The 20,990-nt window shown below is 41.7% G+C and overlaps 1 protein-coding gene across 2 annotated transcripts in view; it reads left to right on the top strand.

Moving 5' to 3' along the window:
• Positions 1-20,990, top strand: part of UNC80 (unc-80 homolog, NALCN channel complex subunit) — a 225,382-nt gene that overhangs the window by 182,898 nt on the left and 21,494 nt on the right. For both annotated transcript variants that reach the window (XM_032859910.1, XM_032859911.1), the window contains exons 49-58: positions 211-303; positions 1,911-1,946; positions 2,290-2,508; positions 10,875-11,075; positions 13,254-13,377; positions 14,355-14,480; positions 15,680-15,803; positions 16,524-16,733; positions 19,929-20,113; positions 20,702-20,867. In XM_032859910.1, the coding sequence (XP_032715801.1) occupies positions 211-303; positions 1,911-1,946; positions 2,290-2,508; positions 10,875-11,075; positions 13,254-13,377; positions 14,355-14,480; positions 15,680-15,803; positions 16,524-16,733; positions 19,929-20,113; positions 20,702-20,867 (1,484 nt within the window). The remainder of the gene's footprint in view (positions 1-210; positions 304-1,910; positions 1,947-2,289; positions 2,509-10,874; positions 11,076-13,253; positions 13,378-14,354; positions 14,481-15,679; positions 15,804-16,523; positions 16,734-19,928; positions 20,114-20,701; positions 20,868-20,990) is intronic.

The following is a 20,990-nucleotide window of genomic DNA, read 5'->3' as shown; positions in this document are numbered from 1 at the left end:
GAACAGAAACAGCAAGAGTATGACAGAAAAGCCCAACACAACAGTCTCTCTCTCTCTCTCTCTCTCTCTCTCTTTTTTTTTTTACAACAGTCTCTTTTTAAGACTCTGTGAGTAATTTAAAATTTATGTGAGCTTCTGTCACTTGAGGACTTTGTAAATGTCTCCACTTCTATTTTTCTTTTGTTGTGGCCGTTCCTGTCCCTATCACAGGCCCATGACAGCCCCGCAGATGAGCAGGTGTGACCAAGGTCATAAGGGAACCACCACAGCCAATCACACCATGTCGTCTGGGGTGAACACTAGGTAAGTCATTGGCCTTATTCTCCTGTGGTCTCTCTATGTCATACAACCTGAATCTCAGCCACTGGGAATGCAAGGCATCCTGAAATTGTCAATATTGAGTGCAAAACCCTCCAAGGAAAAGAAAGGAAGGCGAGAGTTTAAAGTTACAAGGCTTCTTTTCACACCGTCAAAGAGAAATCCAAGCCACCTTTGTAAATCGGCACAGTGTCGGTTTGTTTGCATGGACACGCAAGATGTTTTCTGCTGCCTGGGTGGTCTTTGATCTATTCCAGTGTTGTTTCATTCGCCTCCAAGAAAAGGGCAATGAAGCAATAATAATCAGGGGGTGGTTTCTCATTCCCATGGCAGTTATACGGGGTCAACTTTCTTTCATCTGGGCAGATTTTCCACAGGCATTTCATCCGAATTTTAACTTGGGTCCTCAAATGATACTCTCAGGGTCCTTGACTTAATCTCCCCTCCCTCCCCCGCACCACCCCCTGTTTTGATGTAACTCAGACTACTGGCTATACTAGTAATACTTACACAGCTTCATCCTGTCCGTGTTAACCACTAAATACCCTAACACACACACACACAAATTTTTTTTTTTTTAAAGATTTTATTTATTTATTTGTCAGAAACAGAGGGAGAGAGAGCGAGCGAGCACAGGCAGACAGAGAGGCAGGCAGAGGCAGAGGGAGAAGCAGGCTCCCTGCCGAGCAAGGAGCCCGATGTGGGACTCGATCCCAGGACGCCGGGATCATGACCTGAGCCGAAGGCAGCCGCTTAACCAACTGAGCCACCCAGGCGTCCCGCACACAAATATTTAATTAACTTCTTCCTCCAAGGAAGGTTTAAGAGAGGGCAAACCCCAAATCAGTTAGAGAAAAAGTTCTTTTTTCCCAGGATGGAGTTATTAGTTAGTAGGGAAATCTTAAGGAGAAACTTTGCAGTTTTCCATTCTCTCCGAAGCACAGTTTTAAGAATGTATCATCCTTTATGTAAAGTTAATTCCCTACTCATCATTTATATTACAAATAAAGCAAATATCAGACCCAACTGTAAGTTAGCTGATGTGATGGTTAGCTCATGCCTCAATTTCTCAGATATCAAGAAAAAACAAATACATTGAAAGTGATATTCAGGGGCTAGATTCAACTACCCGATAAAAGGTACACAGGAAAAGAGAGTTTCTAAAGTCCTGTTATTAATCCGTCCTCAAGTGGTAAGTTTCCAGAACTGAAAGGAAGTCTGCCGTATTTCTTCCTCTGATCCCCAGAAACAGAGCACATGGTATTAAAACTGTAACTTGGATTCATGCCGCTTTTGAAGCTTTTCAAAAGTCCCCTCATTTGGCTGCATTCCATGACTTTGTATGTATTTTTATAATATGTATTTCTACACATGTTATACCAGTGGGACGGTATAACAGCAGCTATAATGGCAGCATGTGGTGTGGCCAAATGAAAGACGAAGATTTTATATTTTAGGATTAGTCCATGTGCGTTGGTGAGCTTAGCAGTGTAGCTCCAAGGGCTTCTCACAAGAAACAGTCCCCAGGAAGCCCCGCCGCAGGGCCCCTGTGCTTGCCTCATTGTTATGCAGATTGTTCTTCTGATTCCCAGGTACCAGGAGCAAGGCACCAAACTGCACTTTATCAGGTACAGAGAGACAAGCCCTGATTTCGTACGAATTCTGACGTCTTGTAATGATTGTGTTTTGAGCTGGGTTATGGTTCCATAAGATTTCATTTCATTAATGCATGTCATATTGTTTCTGGGTAAATCCTCAGGAAGCGGCTCGCGTAAAGCCATTGCGGTTTGGGATGGCAGTCTTTTCTAGGGTGGCACATTTTCTTTACCCTGTAGACAAGGTTCTTCTCATGAATGCACACGATACGTAATACAAGGAGTCGTACATTTTCCGTCAGTGTGATGTTCTCTTCTCACAGTGGCCACACACGCACTTTTTCAGACCCCCGGTTAAATTTTTGTAATTCCCCAGGGAAAATCTTCACTTACTGGAGGAAGGGCAAGGCCTTCCCAGAGAGGAACTTGATGAACGCATTGCTCGGGAGGAGTTCCGAAGGCCTCGGGAGTCCCTGCTGAATATCTGTACAGAATTTTACAAGCACTGCGGGCCCAGGCTGAAGATCTTGCAAAATCTGGCTGGGGAGCCACGGGTTACCGCCCTGGAGTTGCTGGATGTGAAGTCACACATGAGGTATCGTCCCTGCTTTTCCTGCTTCTGAATGTGGACAGAGTTGGGATATGTGTTTTGGGGTGTGGGTGTCAGGGGGAGAGAGGTCTCTCAGGATAAGAACTTGGGTGCTCAGAGTGGTGTGTGTGTGTGTGTGTGTGTGTGTGTGTGGCTTGGATGGATATCATATAGGGCCATCCAGGAAAATGTATATTAAGTCTGTCAAAAAGGATCTCAGGATAGACAGGGGGAGAGTACTCTCAAAGACAGCAAAGCATAGTTCATGTATTTACTCCTCCATAAAAGAGAGTAAAAGGGAAATTTTGTCACCTAAATTCTTAGAAAAGTAGCCTTCATCCAAGTACTATTTACTGCCCAGATTCTAAATTTTCACAAGAACTGTGTTTCCTCTCTCTCAGCTTACAAGAAAAAAAAATTCACTACTGTTTTCTGCCCAAAGGCTTGTTCTATTCCTGTACTACCTGGGGACTCAGTAATGAGCCCTGCAGGGAAGGGAGCTAGTTTTAACTCTGAGCCACACTTTCCTCGGATCCCTTTTACACATGTTGTGCATAATAACCTTCCAGTGTTTCAAACAAAAAATGTCCTGCTGGAAATCTGGACGAGGCCAGTCATTGTTTAAAAAGTTTTACTGTTGGTGTACCAGGGAGAGGCTCTGGACTTGCTAGTCTGTGCACTCGTATTTCCTTCTTCCTATAGTGTTGTCTTATCTCACTTGTTGTGATAAATCATGAAGTCTGTGTCTGTATTCTCAGATTCTTAAAAGAAACATTCTAGATGTTCTATGCAAATTTGTAACAATTTGTAAAAGGTCATAGAAACTCCTTGAAAGGAAAATTCCGTAGGTAACAAAATATTCACTCAAAAAGTTTAGTAAACTTATAAAGCTGAAGGGAGAGTGAGGTTCTAGCCATTCAGGATTAACACTGCTATTTGGCAAAATGTGCTGATTCCCTGATTGCCATCAACTTTTTTCTTAAAATTATCCCTTGAAAATTTTAGAAAGTACTAAGTAAGCGAAAATGAGAGTCCATAAATGTAGAGAGAAGACGGACTCTTTTTCCTCCCAGCTAATTTCACATTCTGAGTTGTTGGCACACACCCAGGACTCCAGAGCTTTGTGTGTGTTCGTGCTCCCAACATACAGAAATGGGGAAGAGCTTATTTCACATGGAGAATTTCAGCACCTACATTGGCAAAGGGTAGGAAGGTTTGGAGTAGGACGAGGCTATTGCCATAGCAACCTAGTGTTCCATTCAGTCAGTCCATCTTACCTCCTTTCCCACTGATGACGGCTAGGGAAACCAAATAATCGTGTGAACGCAGCAACATCACTTTCCTACAGTCAGAGTGTGAGAACTGCCCATTGCCATTTTGAGGGAGTGAAGGGACAAGATTCCTAAAAAATGGATGAGAGTGAGAGGAGATCAGGATCATGGGTTAGAAACTGCCCTATAATTTGACCATTTGTAACTATACTTCTTAAGGCATTGGAGGAAGGGGAGAGTGTTAGTTAGAGAGATCTGGAGCGCTCTCTAGAGGCCAGACCCTGTTAAAGGTTAAATGAGCTACAGTTCAAACGACTGACATCAGTGCCCTGGCACTGAGTTAATAGAGTTCAACAGACACTAATGCTAATGAATATGACCCAAATTCTATGCTAGACACTGGGAATGTAAAATAAAGTCCTGGGTCTCCCCATGACCACAGTCTAGCACAAGCAGCACACATAAGAAAGTAACTACAATGCATTGTTGCAAGTACTCTGGATCATGTGTATATATCTATGTATTTATCGTTTTATAAAACAGTTGAGGCAACTTAGAAAAATAAACAAAGGGATAGAGTATGCAAATTAGAGAGTCGGAATAAAGTGGAAAATTAGCAAGGAAATAATTATGTTTATAATGATATTAACACAGGAAATCTATATGATTTGATCAGATTAGATGCCATTCATGAACATAAATTTGATTTTGAGCTTCCAAGTTGTCAAAGCAATGAGGAGGAAATGACCTATTACAAAATCAGTGTCAATAAGATAAAAAACACCTAGTTGTTCGATAAAAAATTACTTTTCTAAAATACAAAGATAAGAAATGTCTCCTGGTTGGTGTTTGTTAAAAGGAAAGAGTGGTGTAATGAACAACACCCTTGTGTAGATAAAATGTTAGTTTCGCATGGCTGGAAGCCTGTCAGTACTGAAAGTTGGCATAACATCATAATGCAATTCATCAAGACCAACCTATCTGAAGCCAAGATATTGTCTTTCAAAAGCACAATTATTTCATTGCCTATTGGGGAAGAGGCAGAATTTTTATTGCCGGGAAACAGACTAAGTGACCTCTATTAATGCTGTTTCTCACAAGACTTTGATTTAAAAAAAAAAAAAAAAGAGGAACTTCCATGATCTCTGGCCAAACAGAGATATTCTATGTTGCTAAGTAGGGATACGCCCATATACTTTGACCTTGCACCAACCAAAATGTATTATATAGATTTTTTTCTTATAAATTAAATATACATTTGGATATATGTAAAAGTCAGAACCGTGGGCACATAGGTCCTGTTTAAAATTGTAAGAATGGATAGTATCCCTCAAGGAAAGAAGATTGATAAAAACAGGAATGGCATAATGGAGGAGATAGAGGAGATATTTACATGAAGTCTTTGATTCAAGCCAGAGAACCAAGAGGCAGCGCAAGAGGCAGTCTGTACTCCTGCAGTAGCAAAATATATGGCTAACTTCAGGGATCTCTGATTAGATAGAGTCTCTGCTATGGGAATTTAATGCTTCATTTGCCCAAACCAGAGCTGCCAAAGCAGCAGTATATGTGTGTGTGTGTGTGTGTGTGTGTGTGTGTGTGTGTGTGTACATATATATGGCAAGATAATGAGATCTGCAAGTCCAGCTCGCTCGCTCTCTCTCTCTCTGTCTTCTCGCACCCACTCTCCCTTTGTCCCTCTCTCTCCATCTCTCCTCCTCTCTCCCCTTCCCTCCCTCCCTACCCTCCCTGCCTCCTTCTCCTCAACTCTCCCTCTCAATGGGAAAATCTCTTGTGTTCTCACTGGGAAATGACCATAGGAATATTTTTTTACCAAGGGATTATCCATATGCTAGTACAGCAAAGACTATATTAAAGCAAATGTTTGTGTTACGCTCAATGCAAATTCATTTTTACCACCAGAGGGATTAGAGAAATTCAGGTAGTAATGCATAAAATGACTCAAATTCAGTTCTAAATACTGTTTTTCATGCTTAAAATAGACAGATTGATCCTTTCTCAGGCATTTCTCAGTGTTATCTGTAAAATAATAAGGGAAAAAGAAATGTGTGCATGGAGATATGCTATTATCTGTCATTCAAACAACCGAAAAATTAAAGAATTTTCTGCATGACACATTTGCGAGGAAGAGATAAACAGAAGAACACACAGGCTTTTAAAATGATTTAAGACATGCACATTCACACACAGTTTCCAGGAGGACAATGTGAATGTTCAGTCTGGAGACAAGACAATAACTAGTTCTTGATAATGAAGGGTTGCCATGGAGAAGATGGGTTGAATTCATGCTTCCAGATTAAGCTAGGTGGAAGAAACTGAGGGAATTGGGAACCTAATATGAGAAGAGCTTCTTGGAGCGTAGACCTCCACGGATGGTGAGAACAGCCTTACGCAGTGGTGAATTCTCCATCCGTGGCACTAGTCAGATGAAGTTATTGTAGAGAAGTCCACGTGTTAGAGAGACAGTGGCTTGACTGTGATTCCTAAACCAGAGCGCCTGTCGGAATTGCCTAGGGCTCTTAAACCATAAGTCCTTTTAAGCATTTGTCCTATGTCTTCTGAAGTAATCAAAGAGAAATTTCACCGTATTAAAACGCTATAGATAATACATGAGAAAAGGAATGACACAATATTGCTAGTGTGCTACTTCTAATGAATTAATGGATGTGTGCAGTGGTCCCTAGTGGCAACTAACACCATGAAGAGTGACAAGTAGGAATCATGTGCCTCCTGGTGAAAGGACATATCACCTATGAAATACACTTGTAGGAAATCAAAACCTAATCTAATCTAAGCCCTAGTGTAACTACCAATTTGATTAAATATGGAAGCAATGGGATAGATTAAATGATAGCAAGGAGATTCAATCAGCAAAATCTGGAGTGTGGAAAATGTTACCTAACAGCCCATTTCCTCAATAAATAAATTATAAAAACATTGGGGGGGAAAAAAAACAGAAGAAGGGTACCTACATAGTCGAAGAGAAAGAGAAATATCAATCAATTGAAATGTTATAGGCCTTATTTTATTGTGATCTGTTTAAAGAAGAGTGTATTTAAGAATTATGAAATAAGGTGGGAATTTTGAAAACTGACTGGATATCTTTCTTTTCATAGGAATTATTTTTAACTTGTTAGCTGTCATAATTGTATTGTGGTTAATTTTTTTCAGTTCTTAACCTTAGAGACATATACTGAAGTATATGTACTGATAAAATGATTTGATGTTTGGGATTTACTTCAGAGTAGTTCAGGGTAGTGGGGAGGGGGTAATTGTGGGTATAAATGAAACTGGAGAGGCTATGAGTTGAACATTGTTAAATCTGGGTGATGGGTACATGAGGGGTGCATTATATACTTGCCTCTCTACCTTTGTATATACATATTCAAGTTTTTCAAAATTAAGGTAAAAAATAATGCAGATTTCTGGGCCCAATCCTTGGGCCATATTTATTAAATCTTGGGTGAGGCCTGAGAAATGATATACTTTATTTCTACTTTAAGCTGAATTTTTTAAAGAGGATCCAGTCAGGGTTTCCACATATGGAACCCCACTGCCTCAGGGCTATTAAGATCTCTTTCAACTTTAAGATTGAGGATTATACCTTCTGGGCTTTTCCAAGCAAATTTGCTTTAAAAAACAAAACAAAACAAACAAACAAACAAAAAACAGAAAATCTTGGGGCACCTGGCTGGCTGGTCAGTGGAGCATGCAACTCTTGATCTCAGGGTAGTGAGTTCGAGCCCCATGTTGGGTATAGAGATTACTGAAAAATAGTCTTAAAAAGAAAGGAAAGAAAAAATAGAAAAGCTTATTTCTGATGTCCTGTTATCTGGAATATCCTCTTCTCTGTTAGTAACAGTTCTGAAAACCGTCAATGTATGGATGCCGTCAGCACTTGCCACGTACAAGTGCTCTTCTAGGCAACATTAGGCCTCTCTATTCCCTTTTCCCATCAGAATCTCCCTCCACTTCGTAGGATACTTTGGATGTCTGGCTAGGCATATCCTGATTCGAGCCAAAGATTCAGATAATTGGTGAGAGTGGCTTACTTACCCTTCTTAATTTGTTTTCAAAGGAATTTCCAGTACCTTAAAGAATATCGACATTTCAGCCACTGTGATAAGAGTCTTGGGTATATTTTTTAGGATATGAGTTTTGTTTTGTTTTTTTTTAAGATTAAGCTCAAATCATACAGCATACAAATCATACAGCAAGATATTACCATGAATGGGTATACATTGCCTCTTAATATCATCTTCTATACATTCTGCAACAACTTAATGTATTTGGTAGTGAAGAATCATAAAATTTTTAAATGCTTTTTTTTTTTTTAAAGATTTTAAATACTCTTGGGGCACCTGGGTGGCTCAGTGGGTTAAATCCTCTGCCTTCGGCTCAGGTCATGATCCCAGGGTCCTGGGATTGAGCCCTGCATTGGGCTCTCTGCTCAGTGGGGAGCCTGCTTCCTCCTCTCTCTCTCTGCCTGCCTCTCTGCCTACTTGTGATCTGTCTGTCAAATAAACAAATAAAAATCTAAAAGAAAAAAAAAAAGATTTTAAATACTCTCTACACCAACCTTGGGGCTCAAACCCCCAAATCTGAGATCAAGAGTCACATGCTCCTTTGACCAAGCCAGGCAGGCACCCCTAAAATGCTTTTTTCTTAAAGGAACCCCCACCACTTTTTGTGGGAACACAAACTAGTGCAGTCATTGTGGAAAACAGTATGAAGTTTCCTCAAAAAATTGAAAATAGTATTACTCTGTGAGCCAGTAATTCCACCACTGGGTATTTACCCAAAGAAAATGATAACACTAATTTGAAAAGATAAATGCACATCTCTTTTTATTGCAGCATTATTTACAATAGCCAAGATATGGAAGAAAGCCAAGTACCCATCCATAGATGAATGGATAAAGATGATGTGGTATATATAATGGAATATTACTCAGCCATAAAAAATGAATGAAATTTTGCCATTTGCCACAACATGGATGGATCTAAAGGGTATAATGCTGAGCGAAATAAGTCAGAGAAAGAAAAATTCCATAAGCTTTCACTCATATGTGTAATGTAAGAAACAAAGTGAGCACTTTGGAGGGTATGTGCTATGGTGAGAACAAAACAAAACAAAGTGGGGTGCCTAGATGTCTCGGTCAGTTAAGCATCCACTCTTGATTCCAGCTCAGGTCATGATCTCAGGGTTTTGAGATCAAACCCCGAGTTGGCTCAGTACTGAGCATGAAGCCTACTTAAGATTCGTTCTCTCCCTCTCCCTCTGCTCTTGCATCTCCCCACCCCTGCTCACTTGCTCTTTCTCTCTCTTTCTCTGTGAAAGAGAAGAAGAAGAAGAAGAAAAGAAAGGAAAGGAAGGGAAAAGGAAAAGGAACAAAGGAACAAAGAAAAAAGGAGACAAACCAAATAACAGACTCTTAGCTATAGAGGACAAACAGATGGTTACCAGAGGGGAGGGTGGGGGATGGGTGAAATAGGTGAAGGGGACCAAGAGTGCACTTATAATGAGCACTGCATAATCTGTAGAATTGCTGAATCACTCTGTTGTACACCTGAAACTAGCGTAACACTGTATGTTCATTCTATGGAACAAAAATTGAAGTTAAGTAAAAAGAAAAATTTGGTTGAAAAATAAATAAAATGCTTTCTCCTTCACATAAATTAAATCCAGTTGGCTTTTTAAGACCATATATGCCATTATATTTGTATTATTTGGAAGTAGATCATCCATGTCTAGTTTTGACATTATTTTTAGTTAACCAACTATTGCATTTACCTGAAACCAGTCCTGTTAAGTCAGTGCACTCTCAGGGAGTCCTGTACTTAGGACACAGAGCATGGACCTATGTCGGGTGATAGACCCTGGGCTACACTTGGAGGACGTGCTTTCCATTTTGCAGTCCCTTTGTGGAACTGAGTTAGAATATTTGAGAGAGGGGCACCTGAGTGGCTCAGTGGGTTAAAGCCTCTGCCTTCAGCTCAGGTCATGATCTCAGGGTCCTGGGATCGAGCTCCACATCGGGCTTTCTGCTCAGCAGGAGCCTGCTTCCTCCTCTCTCTCTCTCTCTCTGGCTGCCTCTCTGCCTACTTGTGATCTCTGTCAAATAAATAAATAAAAATCTTTAAAAAAAAAAAAAGAAAGAAAATTTAAGAGAAAGAGACAACCCAAACCAAAGCCATTCAGACAATCCAATTAGGTCAATTATTTAAAAACAAACAAACAAACAAAAACAGCAGAGTAGGAGGATCCATGTATAAGAAAAAAAGAGAAGAGACTTCAAAGGAAAGGAAAGGAAATGAGTTTGAAGAACTCCTTCGGCTCCAATAAAAACCAATACTATGTTTTATAAAACGCCTTTGACTGACTATGGGTAGTGAGGGAGCTAGGAAGGCATGAAGCTTACTTGGACACTTGATATTAGTGATTTTGTTACACATTATAGTTTGGGTTCTCTTTAGCATACATATATGTGTATATACCTACCTTTTTTTTTTTTTTTTAAAGATTTTATTTATTTATTTGACAGACAGAGATTACAAGTAGGCAGAAAGGCAGGCAGAGAGAGAGGAGGAAGCAGGCTCCCTGCTGAGCAGAGAGCCCAATGTGGGGTTCGATCCCAGGACCCTGGGATCATGACCCGAGCAGAAGGCAGAAACTTTAACCCACTGAGCCACCCAGGCACCCCCATATACATACCTTTTATGTACATGTATGTGGGTATGTATTTCTGTGCGTATATCCTCATATATATATGCATGTATACGTATTCTCTAGATATGTTTGACCTGGACTTAATCTCTCTGGGTTTTAGCTTCCTCTTCAGATACTACTATTCACACTTCCCCTCCGGAATAGTCCGTGGTTCTCTGTTAATATATATGTGCAGGTGTCCAGCATATATTGGTACATGCAGGAAGAGCTAAGGGGTAGAAGGCAGAGAGAAGAATGTTTTTAGTTCAGGGAGCTGGTGTGTTGGAAGGAGGGTGATTAGCATGCTGCTGTGTGGGAAAATTCTCATTGTGACATTCTAAGCTTATTCTTTAAACAACAAAAAAAATCATGTAGGTTGGCAGAAATTGCACACTCCCTTCTGAAGCTGGCGCCATACGACACCCAGACGATGGAGAGCCGCGGGCTTCGGCGCTACATCATGGAGATGCTGCCCATTACGGACTGGACAGCCGAGGCAGTGAGGCCAGCCCTTATCCTCATTTTAAAGAGATTGGATAGAATGTTCAACAAAATTCATAAGATGCCTACTTTGAGGTAAGAAGGCCTCTCAGTCAGCTGTTACTACTGCAAGCTTCAGAGTGAGGGCTTATCATCTTTTAAGATGCTGGCGCAATCTGGAGTTGAACAGATCACTTGAAAGTTTTCTGTTGGTGTATGTGCGTAGCTAACCAGGTATCTGAATGTATAAGTAGCAGGGTCTACATTCTGAAGAAATAATCTATTATTTTGAATTATATGTTGTTCATCTTAAAAAATCTGTTCATATCTTAGCTATCATGTTCCTCATCTGACACACATAAGAAATTCAGTGAGTATCCTTCAATTTCTTTTGAAATAAGGCAGGGTGTGCCTTACAAATAAAACAACGGAGGAGAAAAGAAAAATCAATTCAGGGTTCAAAAAATACTGGCTTTGACATAGTATTTTAGATACCAGTTTAGAGAAATGATGAATCTTAACAATAAGCAGCCACATAGCAGCTGAAAAAAAAAAAAAAATCCCAGGATAAATAACAAAGACCTAAGTTTCACCATTCCATCTAATTCAGGGTGGTACAAAATTAACATGATTACCCTTTGATTTCTGTTCAGTAACCTGAAATACCTACTGATAGCCTCCCTGTCTATGCCAGGATGCCTCGGAATCAGACTCCCTGGAGATCTGAGTCCAATCTGGAGACCCATAAACAGACAGTTCACCTGACTAAATGTCAATTAACCTACTAATTGAGGAATTTCAAGTTTGGGTTAATGAGAACATTTTCTGTCCCTTTAAACTTAACCCAAAACCCATGCAACTCTTGCCCAAGAATTTGTAGTGCTTAGCATTCAATTTGCTGGAACTTTTCCAGATTTTAGCCTGTGTTCTTGTTCATTTTTGCAGCAGTCAGGAGTTGTTGGAAGCATAAAAAAGAAATTGAAAGATTTCATTCCAGTAATTGATATTTTGTTCCTATATTCTTTTATAATATGATGACGAATGCCTACACATTGGTTATTTTTTTCAGTGGCATGGAAATGTCTGTCCTTATAGCACACCTACTTTTTTTTAATGGTCCCAATGGAACATTTGTGCCTATTGGCAAATAGCCAGTCTTATAATTCTTACAAGGTTGTGTCAAAATAAATTCTTTTTCTTAAATAACTTGGTACATAAAGATGTCAAACATCTCCATAGGTTGACTCACTTGTCATATAATCAAGCCCAGTTGTAAAGAACATCATGCTTCCTAACAGTAGAGGGGTCAATTGTAGGTAATTTTGGGGGGTGCATCCTAAAAATTTGAGGTTGCCTTCGATTTAATTTCTTCTGGTGATCTCAGTTCAACAAGGGAAATGTTGACTGAAACCTACCTTGTGGGTTACTTGATAATCAGGATACCAGTATTTCCTCATTTATGAACATTTCTATTTTGTTGTTATAGATATTCTGTTTTGGTAGGACATGTGAGCTTAGAAATTGCTTCCAGGATATTAGAAATAGTGTTGATATCAGTAAAACCCAACCTGTTTATTTGGGTGTCATGGGGATGGCTTTTTTTGGTACTGAGAAAATTACAGCCTAGATTGGCTTTTATTGCAGAAAATCCCATGTTCATCTAATTGGGTTTAGATTTATGCCATTTATACGACCCTAGAAAGTAGCCCCCCCCCCAAAAAAAAATATCATTTCTTAGGAGGCCAAGAAGGAACACTTTTTAAATGAACTATTTTCTTGTAATGTCATGGTTTGGGCAGGAGTTAAACCATATAAATCTGATCAGTTGTATACTGGTATAAAATCTGATGAGATCAATTGCAGTGCGATCAGTAGATTTCAGAAATGCAGCCTGTGGTCAGATTAGTTCTGTTGGGAGTCATGGCCCCTAGGATGGGTTTCCTAAAATTGCAGTCCTCTACCCTCTCTCAAAGCTAAAACCAGGGAACCTAAAATGCAACCCATTCATCATCTCTGTTTTTTCTTCAATAGATTTTGTCTCATTAGTCGAGTGGGGCAGGAGTGCCTCTGCTACGTTTTCAGTATCTTCTTCCCTTCCCAGTGTGCTCTGTGCTTTTGGAACAACATGGGTAAACTTCATCCCGTGTGAAGCACTTTGTCATCTCAGACACCCGTCCTGTCTTAGATGGCGTCAGAATCACTGTCTCGTTCACTTGTTTCAGACTGACTCCAGAAGGGAGCCACGCCGCTAATGGCTCCTATATTGTATTCCAGGCGACAGGTTGAGTGGGAGCCTGCCAGCAATTTGATTGAAGGGGTTTGTTTGACACTTCAGAGGCAGCCAATCATATCCTTCCTGCCTCACCTTAGGTCACTGATCAATGTCTGTGTCAATCTGGTGAGTAGCCAAGTGGCAATCTTATGAAACTTTGCAAAATGTCACTCTGCTATTGATTTCTCTGACTTGAAGATTTACAGGTCAACCACTTTGTGCCCCTACCTACCCACAAAAACAGATGGCTCAGGTGACATTGAAAACAGTGAGGTACATTTCAAGGTGGTGCGTGGGGAGCTGAAGGGCCCATCCCTACACAGATGGGATTTTGGTGTGCTGCTTCCCACGCACTACTTTGACAATTTGCCTCTTCCCGTTGCGCTGAGAGTTGAGGGCTGCCAGTTGGAGAGTGGGGTGGTGGAGACTGCACAATTGGCTAGAAGTTGAGGTAGTCTGGGGTGGGGGACTTTAAAATGCAAAGAGAACTTTTTTTTCTTTTTTAGTGCAAAATGACATTCTGAGTCGGCCAGTCTAGGATTTATGGGAAGAAAAAAAAATAATTTTTTTTTATCATTGATGTAATATCTAGAGTCTGGTCCCCGCAAGGTTTTGTACGATGTAGAAGTCATGTGAGAGCATTTCATTGAGTAGGATCTGCTGCTTAGCTAGTTGAGCACTAACTCTATAGCTGGAATGCCCAGTGCACATAGCGCTATGCCATCGTCATTGTTGTCAGTTCTTGCTCCATTAACGAACTGTGGACTGCCTTCCTTTGAATCCACCAGTAAGTATGTCCAGTCTCCTGATTAGCATAGTTTTTGGTTCATCTCTCATTATACACACAGTTAGCTATAAACAACATTCTACAAAACCTTGGCTGAATCCAGTGTCACGTTCGATCGGACTCCAGACATTACATGCCTTCTGAAGAAGGCGACAAGAACAGACTGAAAGTAACATGTCCAACCTTCAAATTATTATGATTATCATTATTACTTTATTATCATCATTATGATTATTGAATGAGACTCCCTTACTACGGTCGCTTGAAATGAAATTGCAGTAGTCAAGGCTGGTCATGTGCTCTGTTTGTATTTCAGGTGATGGGAGTGGTAGGACCTTCCAGTGTTGCTGATGGATTACCCCTTCTTCATCTCAGCCCTTATCTCTCACCACCTCTGCCCTTCAGCACAGCTGTTGTCCGGCTTGTAGCATTGCAGATACAGGTGTGACTGCCTTACCTGTTTGTCACGCTCATTGAGTTGCTGGTTGAGGCACCAGATCATGGTGTTCTCTTTGCTTCTTCTGCAAAGGCTGGGCAAAATCTGTGAAACGAAAGTGTAAACGGCTCCAAACTTTTACAGGTTTAGAGCTTCAGTCCTGAGCTTGGCCCTAAGTTGTGCTTCTGTAATTCTTCTCGAGATCTCAAAAATAGCAGAGTCGTGTAGTCCTGCCACTGAAGTCATTTCAGATGTGGGCAAAACCTTAGGAAAATAATGGCTCACAGATAATCAGCTCACAATGGTAATATTCAGAGTCTGGTTTTAAATGATTTGCAGAAAGAATTGCAATATGAAATTCTTTCAAATATTACTACTAGGCTTTGAATATCTTAATTTACTTGAATGATTGTGGGTTGAATATTGTGGTTTTTTTTTTTTTAAATCTCCCAGTTATTCTATTTCTTAAAATTAAAACAATCGTTCCCAAGGCAAGAAGTGCGAACTGCCAATTCCCCTGCCTCTTTCTGTGTGTCACCTAACTTTAGAGAGTGGTAGATCATCAGAAAGTTCTGTGACTGATGGGAAATACACAACTGGTGTAAATAACGATGCATCCATTATCTGACTACTCAGCTTGATGGTCCATCATCCAGAGGATGGGTGATGATAGAAAAGAAATTAAGCAAGAGTTTGGCTACCGTGCAGAAGGGAAACGATCCCTAAAGTGATCCATGCTTACAACCTGTGTACAGAGCTCCTTTCTCTCTTTCTACATTACCTATTCCTTTCTGGTTTGAAAAAGGCCTTATGCAAAGGTCAGAGGGCTTTTAAATAACTCCCAAATGGAACAGGTGGCAAGTTCTCATTTTTCTTCTTTCTCTTTTATCGCTAAAACATTTTTGGTGGACACATGGAGCAGATGAAAGGGGATATGCAGTTGTTTTTGTACCAGGCCAAAAGTATTACAATTTTACATTTAATATTGAAGATGTTACTGTTTTTTTAGGTCTATAGCTGTCAGTTATGGCAAGCACATGGTCAAGTATCAGTTTTGAGCGAATCTCACATGCTGTGCTCTTGAACTCATAGTTTCCAGGAGCAGCCAACAGGGCGTCACCGTCTCCATCGTGCTGTGAAAAAAACAAACATGCCGAATGGGTGTGGGGGTCAATTAATCTTTTTTTTCTATTATTGCTGCACAGGCTTTAAAAGAAGATTTTCCCTTAAGCCATGTGATCTCCCCATTCACCAATCAAGAGCGAAGGGAGGGGATGCTTTTAAATCTACTCGTCCCATTTGTGCTCACAGTAGGATCTGGAAGCAAAGGTCTGATTAATTTAACTAAAGGAGATGTATCACTGTTGTGTTTTCTTAAGTGTCAGGCTGTCATTTTTCATTCTTTTTCCCAAGAAGGCCGTCACTGAAGTCGATCCGAATGATTGAAACAGGGTTATCTTAGGAAAGAGAACGTTTCTTTCACTTCCATTTAGCCTCCTGGGTCAAGAGTTTCTCTGCTCCAGTGCCTAGAAGACATGTCCTTCAGGACAGCAAAAATCGGGAGACCATTGTTTCCGTTAAGAAAATGGTCTTAACTGAAATACAGTGTGGTGTGAATTGACAAGTAAATGGACTTTATAATTTCCTGCCATTCGGGTTAGTCTAAACCCTGCCACTGCTGTTGCATTTCAATCTATCTTCATTACTTTCCTTCTTGGGGGATTTTTCTTTTAGGAAAAGCTTATCTCAAATGTAGAAACAATACGTTGTGAGTATTTGAGCGGGAAAGAGAAAGGAGATTGAAATGGTAAGCAGAGATCTGGCTAGGAATATACGGCCTTGGGTGCTGACTATGGAGAGAACACCCAGTCTCAGGAATGTGGTGTCTGTCCAGAGGAGAAGCTGTGCTTGGTGGGGAAACACCCACATTTCTAGAGCGTTCTAGTTTGGAACGGGAAAGAGAGCTAAACTTTTCTGGGTCTGACGTGCAAAGCCTAGCTCATGACTTGCTTTTCTTTCCACTTCCGTCTTCCGAACGCTGCCCCGCAGACAGCCCATGGCTCGAGCAGCCTGAGGTACAGCTGCTCCTGCAGACGGTCATTAACGTGCTCCTGCCGCCGCGGATCATCAGCACATCCAGGAGCAAGAACTTCATGCTGGAGAGTTCCCCTGCCCACTGCTCCACCCCTGGGGATGCGGGCAAAGACTTGCGCAGGGAGGGGGGGCTGGCCGAGTCCACCAGCCAAGCTGCGTATTTGGGTGGGTATGCTCCCCACATCCCCCTCTCTGTATACGTGTATTGGTGCGTGTATATGTATGACGTTCGGACTTAATTGAGTGTGTTACACCTCGACTCAAAACGATTTTAAAAGACCTCAATCCAGAAAGTATTGAAAGAAGCCACTTGAGCAAGTCAGAAGCATCACCCTTGCAAAGGAGTCGATACAGGCATGCCAGTACACATATGCCAAAAAAGAAAGTGCTTTCCTGTCTGTGGTGCCTAAATTTTTTGGTTTTGCTTCTCACAGCATCTGGGCATGTAAGGAAGGCATCTGCAGTAAGAATTCATCCTTCCTGGTTAAGTATGAGATCACTACTGAGATTATCATTGGTAGTGGTTATCAGATGTAGGCTCCACTAGTATACAGGGACAAAGCGCATGGGACTCACTGGTCTGTCATCTATGTGAATGGAGCCCCTAGAGTGGGGCAGTCTGCAACCTGGGCAGCAAGACATGGCGGCCTTGTGCTACATCCCTTTCCTAGCTATTTCTATTCTCTTATGATAGAATCTCTAAATATCCATCTTGATTTCCACTCTGGTGAGGCCAGTCAACTTGTTCTCCCCTCAGAGGTTTGCCAATTTCCTTCCTGCTTCACTCCTACGTTTCCATTACCCTGTCCCTACCTTTAACTTGATCCTGACCCATGGAACACTGGAGGGCTGCTCCTTGGCCCTAATTGAACTAACCCAGGGGAGAAGACCGTTCCTGCCATAGCATGGAGAATAAAGAGCACTGGCAGTAGAAAATCTCAAAAGCACCAAGTTGAGAAGATCATGCCCGACATTTTTCAATTTATCAAAGCAGACCTTGGTATGGGGAGTATAAGATGAACCACACACACTCGTAAAAACAGGTCCTTGGAGTCTGGCATGTGTGAATTATTTGGACTGTATCATAAGGGGAAATATTTGGGACGCCTGGCTGCCTCAGTCAGTATGGCATTGATCTCAGGGTTGTGAGTTCAAGCCCCATATTGGGCCTAGAGATTACTTTAAAAAAAAAAAAAAAGAAAGAAAGAAAGAAGAGTATTAGAAAATTATGTGATTGACAATGAAAATGAAAATGAAAACAAAGAAATAAGAATGCATTTGCACAGGACCTGACAAGCGTGGGGTTTAGTTGCCAAAACCATGAGAATGTGAGGTTCCAATAAAATCTAGATTGTGGGACCAAGGCCTGCGTAAGGTTTGGCACTGCATGTAAGATGATGGAAACAAAAGGCTTAACACATAAGGCAAGGCTAGGAGAAAACACTTGATGAGTGGTTGTTTTCAGGTCATTATACTTTCTGCCTTTTTAATGAAGGTGGATCCTTTGGTTCCTTGGCCAGGCTCCTGGACCTCTGTTTCAAGTTGACTTTTACATTTATTTTGAACACTTACTGTGTACCAAGCAGTGTTTTCTATACTTTGAATCCTTACAACAACTCTAAGAAGTAAATGTTCTTCTGCTTTTAGGACTGAAGAGGCAAAGGCCCAGAAAGGTTGAATAATTTACCTAAAATCACACAGTTAATAAACGCCAGAGCCAAATTCCAAATCCATCTGGCACCAGAGTCCCTGCTATTGAGCGCTTTGCTATCCTGCTTATAAGTTGGGCTGATGGAGGTGAAGGTGGAAAGCAGAAAGGCAGAGACCCAAAGAGGGCTAACAGACACCTAGCAGTAGAAATGTCCCCAGGCTCAGGCACCTGGGGGGCTCAGTGGGTTAAGCCTCTGCTTTCGGCTCAGGTCATGATCTCAGGGTCCTGAGATCGAGCCCCACATGGGGCTCTCTGCTCAGCAGGGAGCCTGCTTCCCCCCACCCCTCTGCCTGCCTCTCTGCCTACTTGTGAGATCTCTCTCTCTCTCTCTCTCTCTCTCTGTTAAATAAATAAATAAAATATTAAAAAAAAAAAAAAAGAAAGAAAAGAAATGTCCCCAGGCTCAGGGTAGGAAAGAGGAGGAGGTGGGATTTTTTTGTTTGTTTTGTTTGTTTTCTTTTGTTTTTTGGGTGGTTTGGTTTTTTTTTTTGTTTGTTTGTTTGTTTGTTTTTGCTTTTTTTCCCCTCTTTCATTTGTTTGTTTAGTCGGGGGAAAGGAACTAGGATGAACGATGGCTGTGAAAAGTGAGATTTTGAGGAGGAGGAGAAGGGTAAGGGAGACTTACAACATCTCTCTGTGTGTTCTATGGCATGTTTTCCCCCTGGAAATGTCCTAAATACACCTATTTTGGTATATAAAGGTGTGTGTGACTTTGAGGGTTGTAAGGAGTTGGGTTTCTGTGTCTTCTTGTTGCTGAGATGGGCCTTAAGACAGGATCAGGAAGGCCCGGTTTCCCTTGACTGCCCCGTAGCAGACATCATGCAGAGAGCCGAGGGGTCAGAGGAGGCTCCTGCAAGAACGTTTGACATCCTAACAATATTCTGGTTTGTCCTGACACAATGTTGGGGAATCTTCTTCGTACAAAATAAAAAAATAAGTAAATGTAGATTGTGACAGGCTTCCAGACTCTGAGGAAGGAAGAGATCTTGCAAAAGAAATCCAGCAGGGTTTAGTCATCAGCGTGATGCGCAATGTGAGGGGGGAAAAGAGGGAGGGAGGTTTTTTTCATCTGGAAGGATCTACTCAAACACTTTCCTGGTTACCTCTGGGGAGCGGTGGGGTAGGAAAGCGAGCTGGGAAGGGGAAGAACTTTTTCTTTTTCTAAATGTGTGCATTTCTGCATAGTTTGATTTTACTTTAAATAGCAAGAATATATTCCTTCCATGCTTAAAAGAAAAAAAAATCATTTAAATCACCCATGTTTTAGTTTAAGATATGAGTGGTATGCTGGTATTACCAGTAAGCCACTGTGACAGAACTTTCAGAAAGCAAAATATTAACCCCACATTATGTTTATGACGCATCTCCCTTTCCATTCCGTGAACCACTTTGCTCTATGTTTTGCAAAATAGTAGTTACATGTACTTAAGAAAGGGAGCTATATTCTCCTGATCAGAATCCAAACAGATCAAAACATCCTGACTTGAGATGTCAGGACACTGTCTCAGGAGGGCATCGAGGTTCTTGGGAACACGGAGACGATTGAGAAATTCAGAAAATGTTCTGACGCATAAAGGGCTGTGGCTGTGGGCTGGGTTGCTCCGCAGCACCCGTGCGCCGGCTTACTTTTCTCTTTTCCCGCTGTGAAGCGCTGAAGGTGATTCTCGTCTGCTTCGAGAGGCAGCTGGGAAGCCAGTGGTATTGGCTGAGCCTCCAGGTGAAGGAGATGGCTCTGCGCAAGGTGGGGGGCCTGGCCCTGTGGGACTTCCTCGACTTCATCGTGCGGACCCGAATCCCCATCTTCGTGCTCTTGCGGCCGTTCATCCAGTGCAAGGTGTGTGTGCTTCTCCAGGAGGTGCCGAGCCCCGGGCATGTGCGCGGTGTTCGCGGGACGCAGGAGAGCTAGTTAGGAGGAACTTCTAATACCGTGTTTGTAAGAAAACAGCTCAAAAATGGATCCCAGAGGCTCAAATGTCAAGTACCTTCGCGCTGAGAGTGTCTTAATAGTCTGTAAAACTCTGCCCTCCCTGGACTCACCACTGCCCCCTAGGGAAAAAGAAAAAAAGAAAAGAAAAAGAAAAAGATTGGCCCAAGGGTAGGATCTGGGGATGTTCTCCTTTCTTCAGTGACATGACAGAGACCCGAATTTAAACAAACCTAGAAATAAGGTAGAACAGTTAAAACATACCCCCCCCATCCTCCCTCAGTATTCAGCGACTGTGTTATCCTTCTCATGCCCGAATTTCCTGGAGCACTGATTCAAAATGATGTATTAAGAGCTTACTATAGAATGCACCGTCCTCAAAACTTCATTTGCATTACCTTATTTCAGCCTCACAACCAACTATGAAGTAGGGACAATAGTTAGCCCATTTTACAGATGGGCAAATTGAGGACCTGAGACTCCATACCTTCCTTTCAGCTTCTGGCCCAACCCGCAGAAAATCATGAAGAGCTCTCCGCCCGGCAACACATCGCCGACCAGCTGGAGCGACGCTTCATCCCACGCCCGCTGTGCAAGAGCTCCCTCATCGCCGAGTTCAACAGTGAACTCAAAATCCTAAAAGAGGCAGTTCATAGTGGCTCAGGTGAGTGATCGGGGGATATCTTGCATTGGTTTGCCTCATGGAACTCGCACCTACAAAGAATGCCCATCCAGGTCACCACTCTTTCTGGAACCACGGATGAGGTAGTCATGTAAGTTTGCTGGC

The sequence above is a fragment of the Lontra canadensis genome, unplaced genomic scaffold (genome assembly GCF_010015895.1).
Source record: "Lontra canadensis isolate GAN:19392208 unplaced genomic scaffold, GSC_riverotter_1.0 scaffold18, whole genome shotgun sequence".
NCBI classification, from domain to species: Eukaryota; Metazoa; Chordata; class Mammalia; order Carnivora; family Mustelidae; genus Lontra; species Lontra canadensis.
Note: the sequence above shows the minus strand (reverse complement) of the source record. Positions and strands in the feature narration are given on the sequence as shown.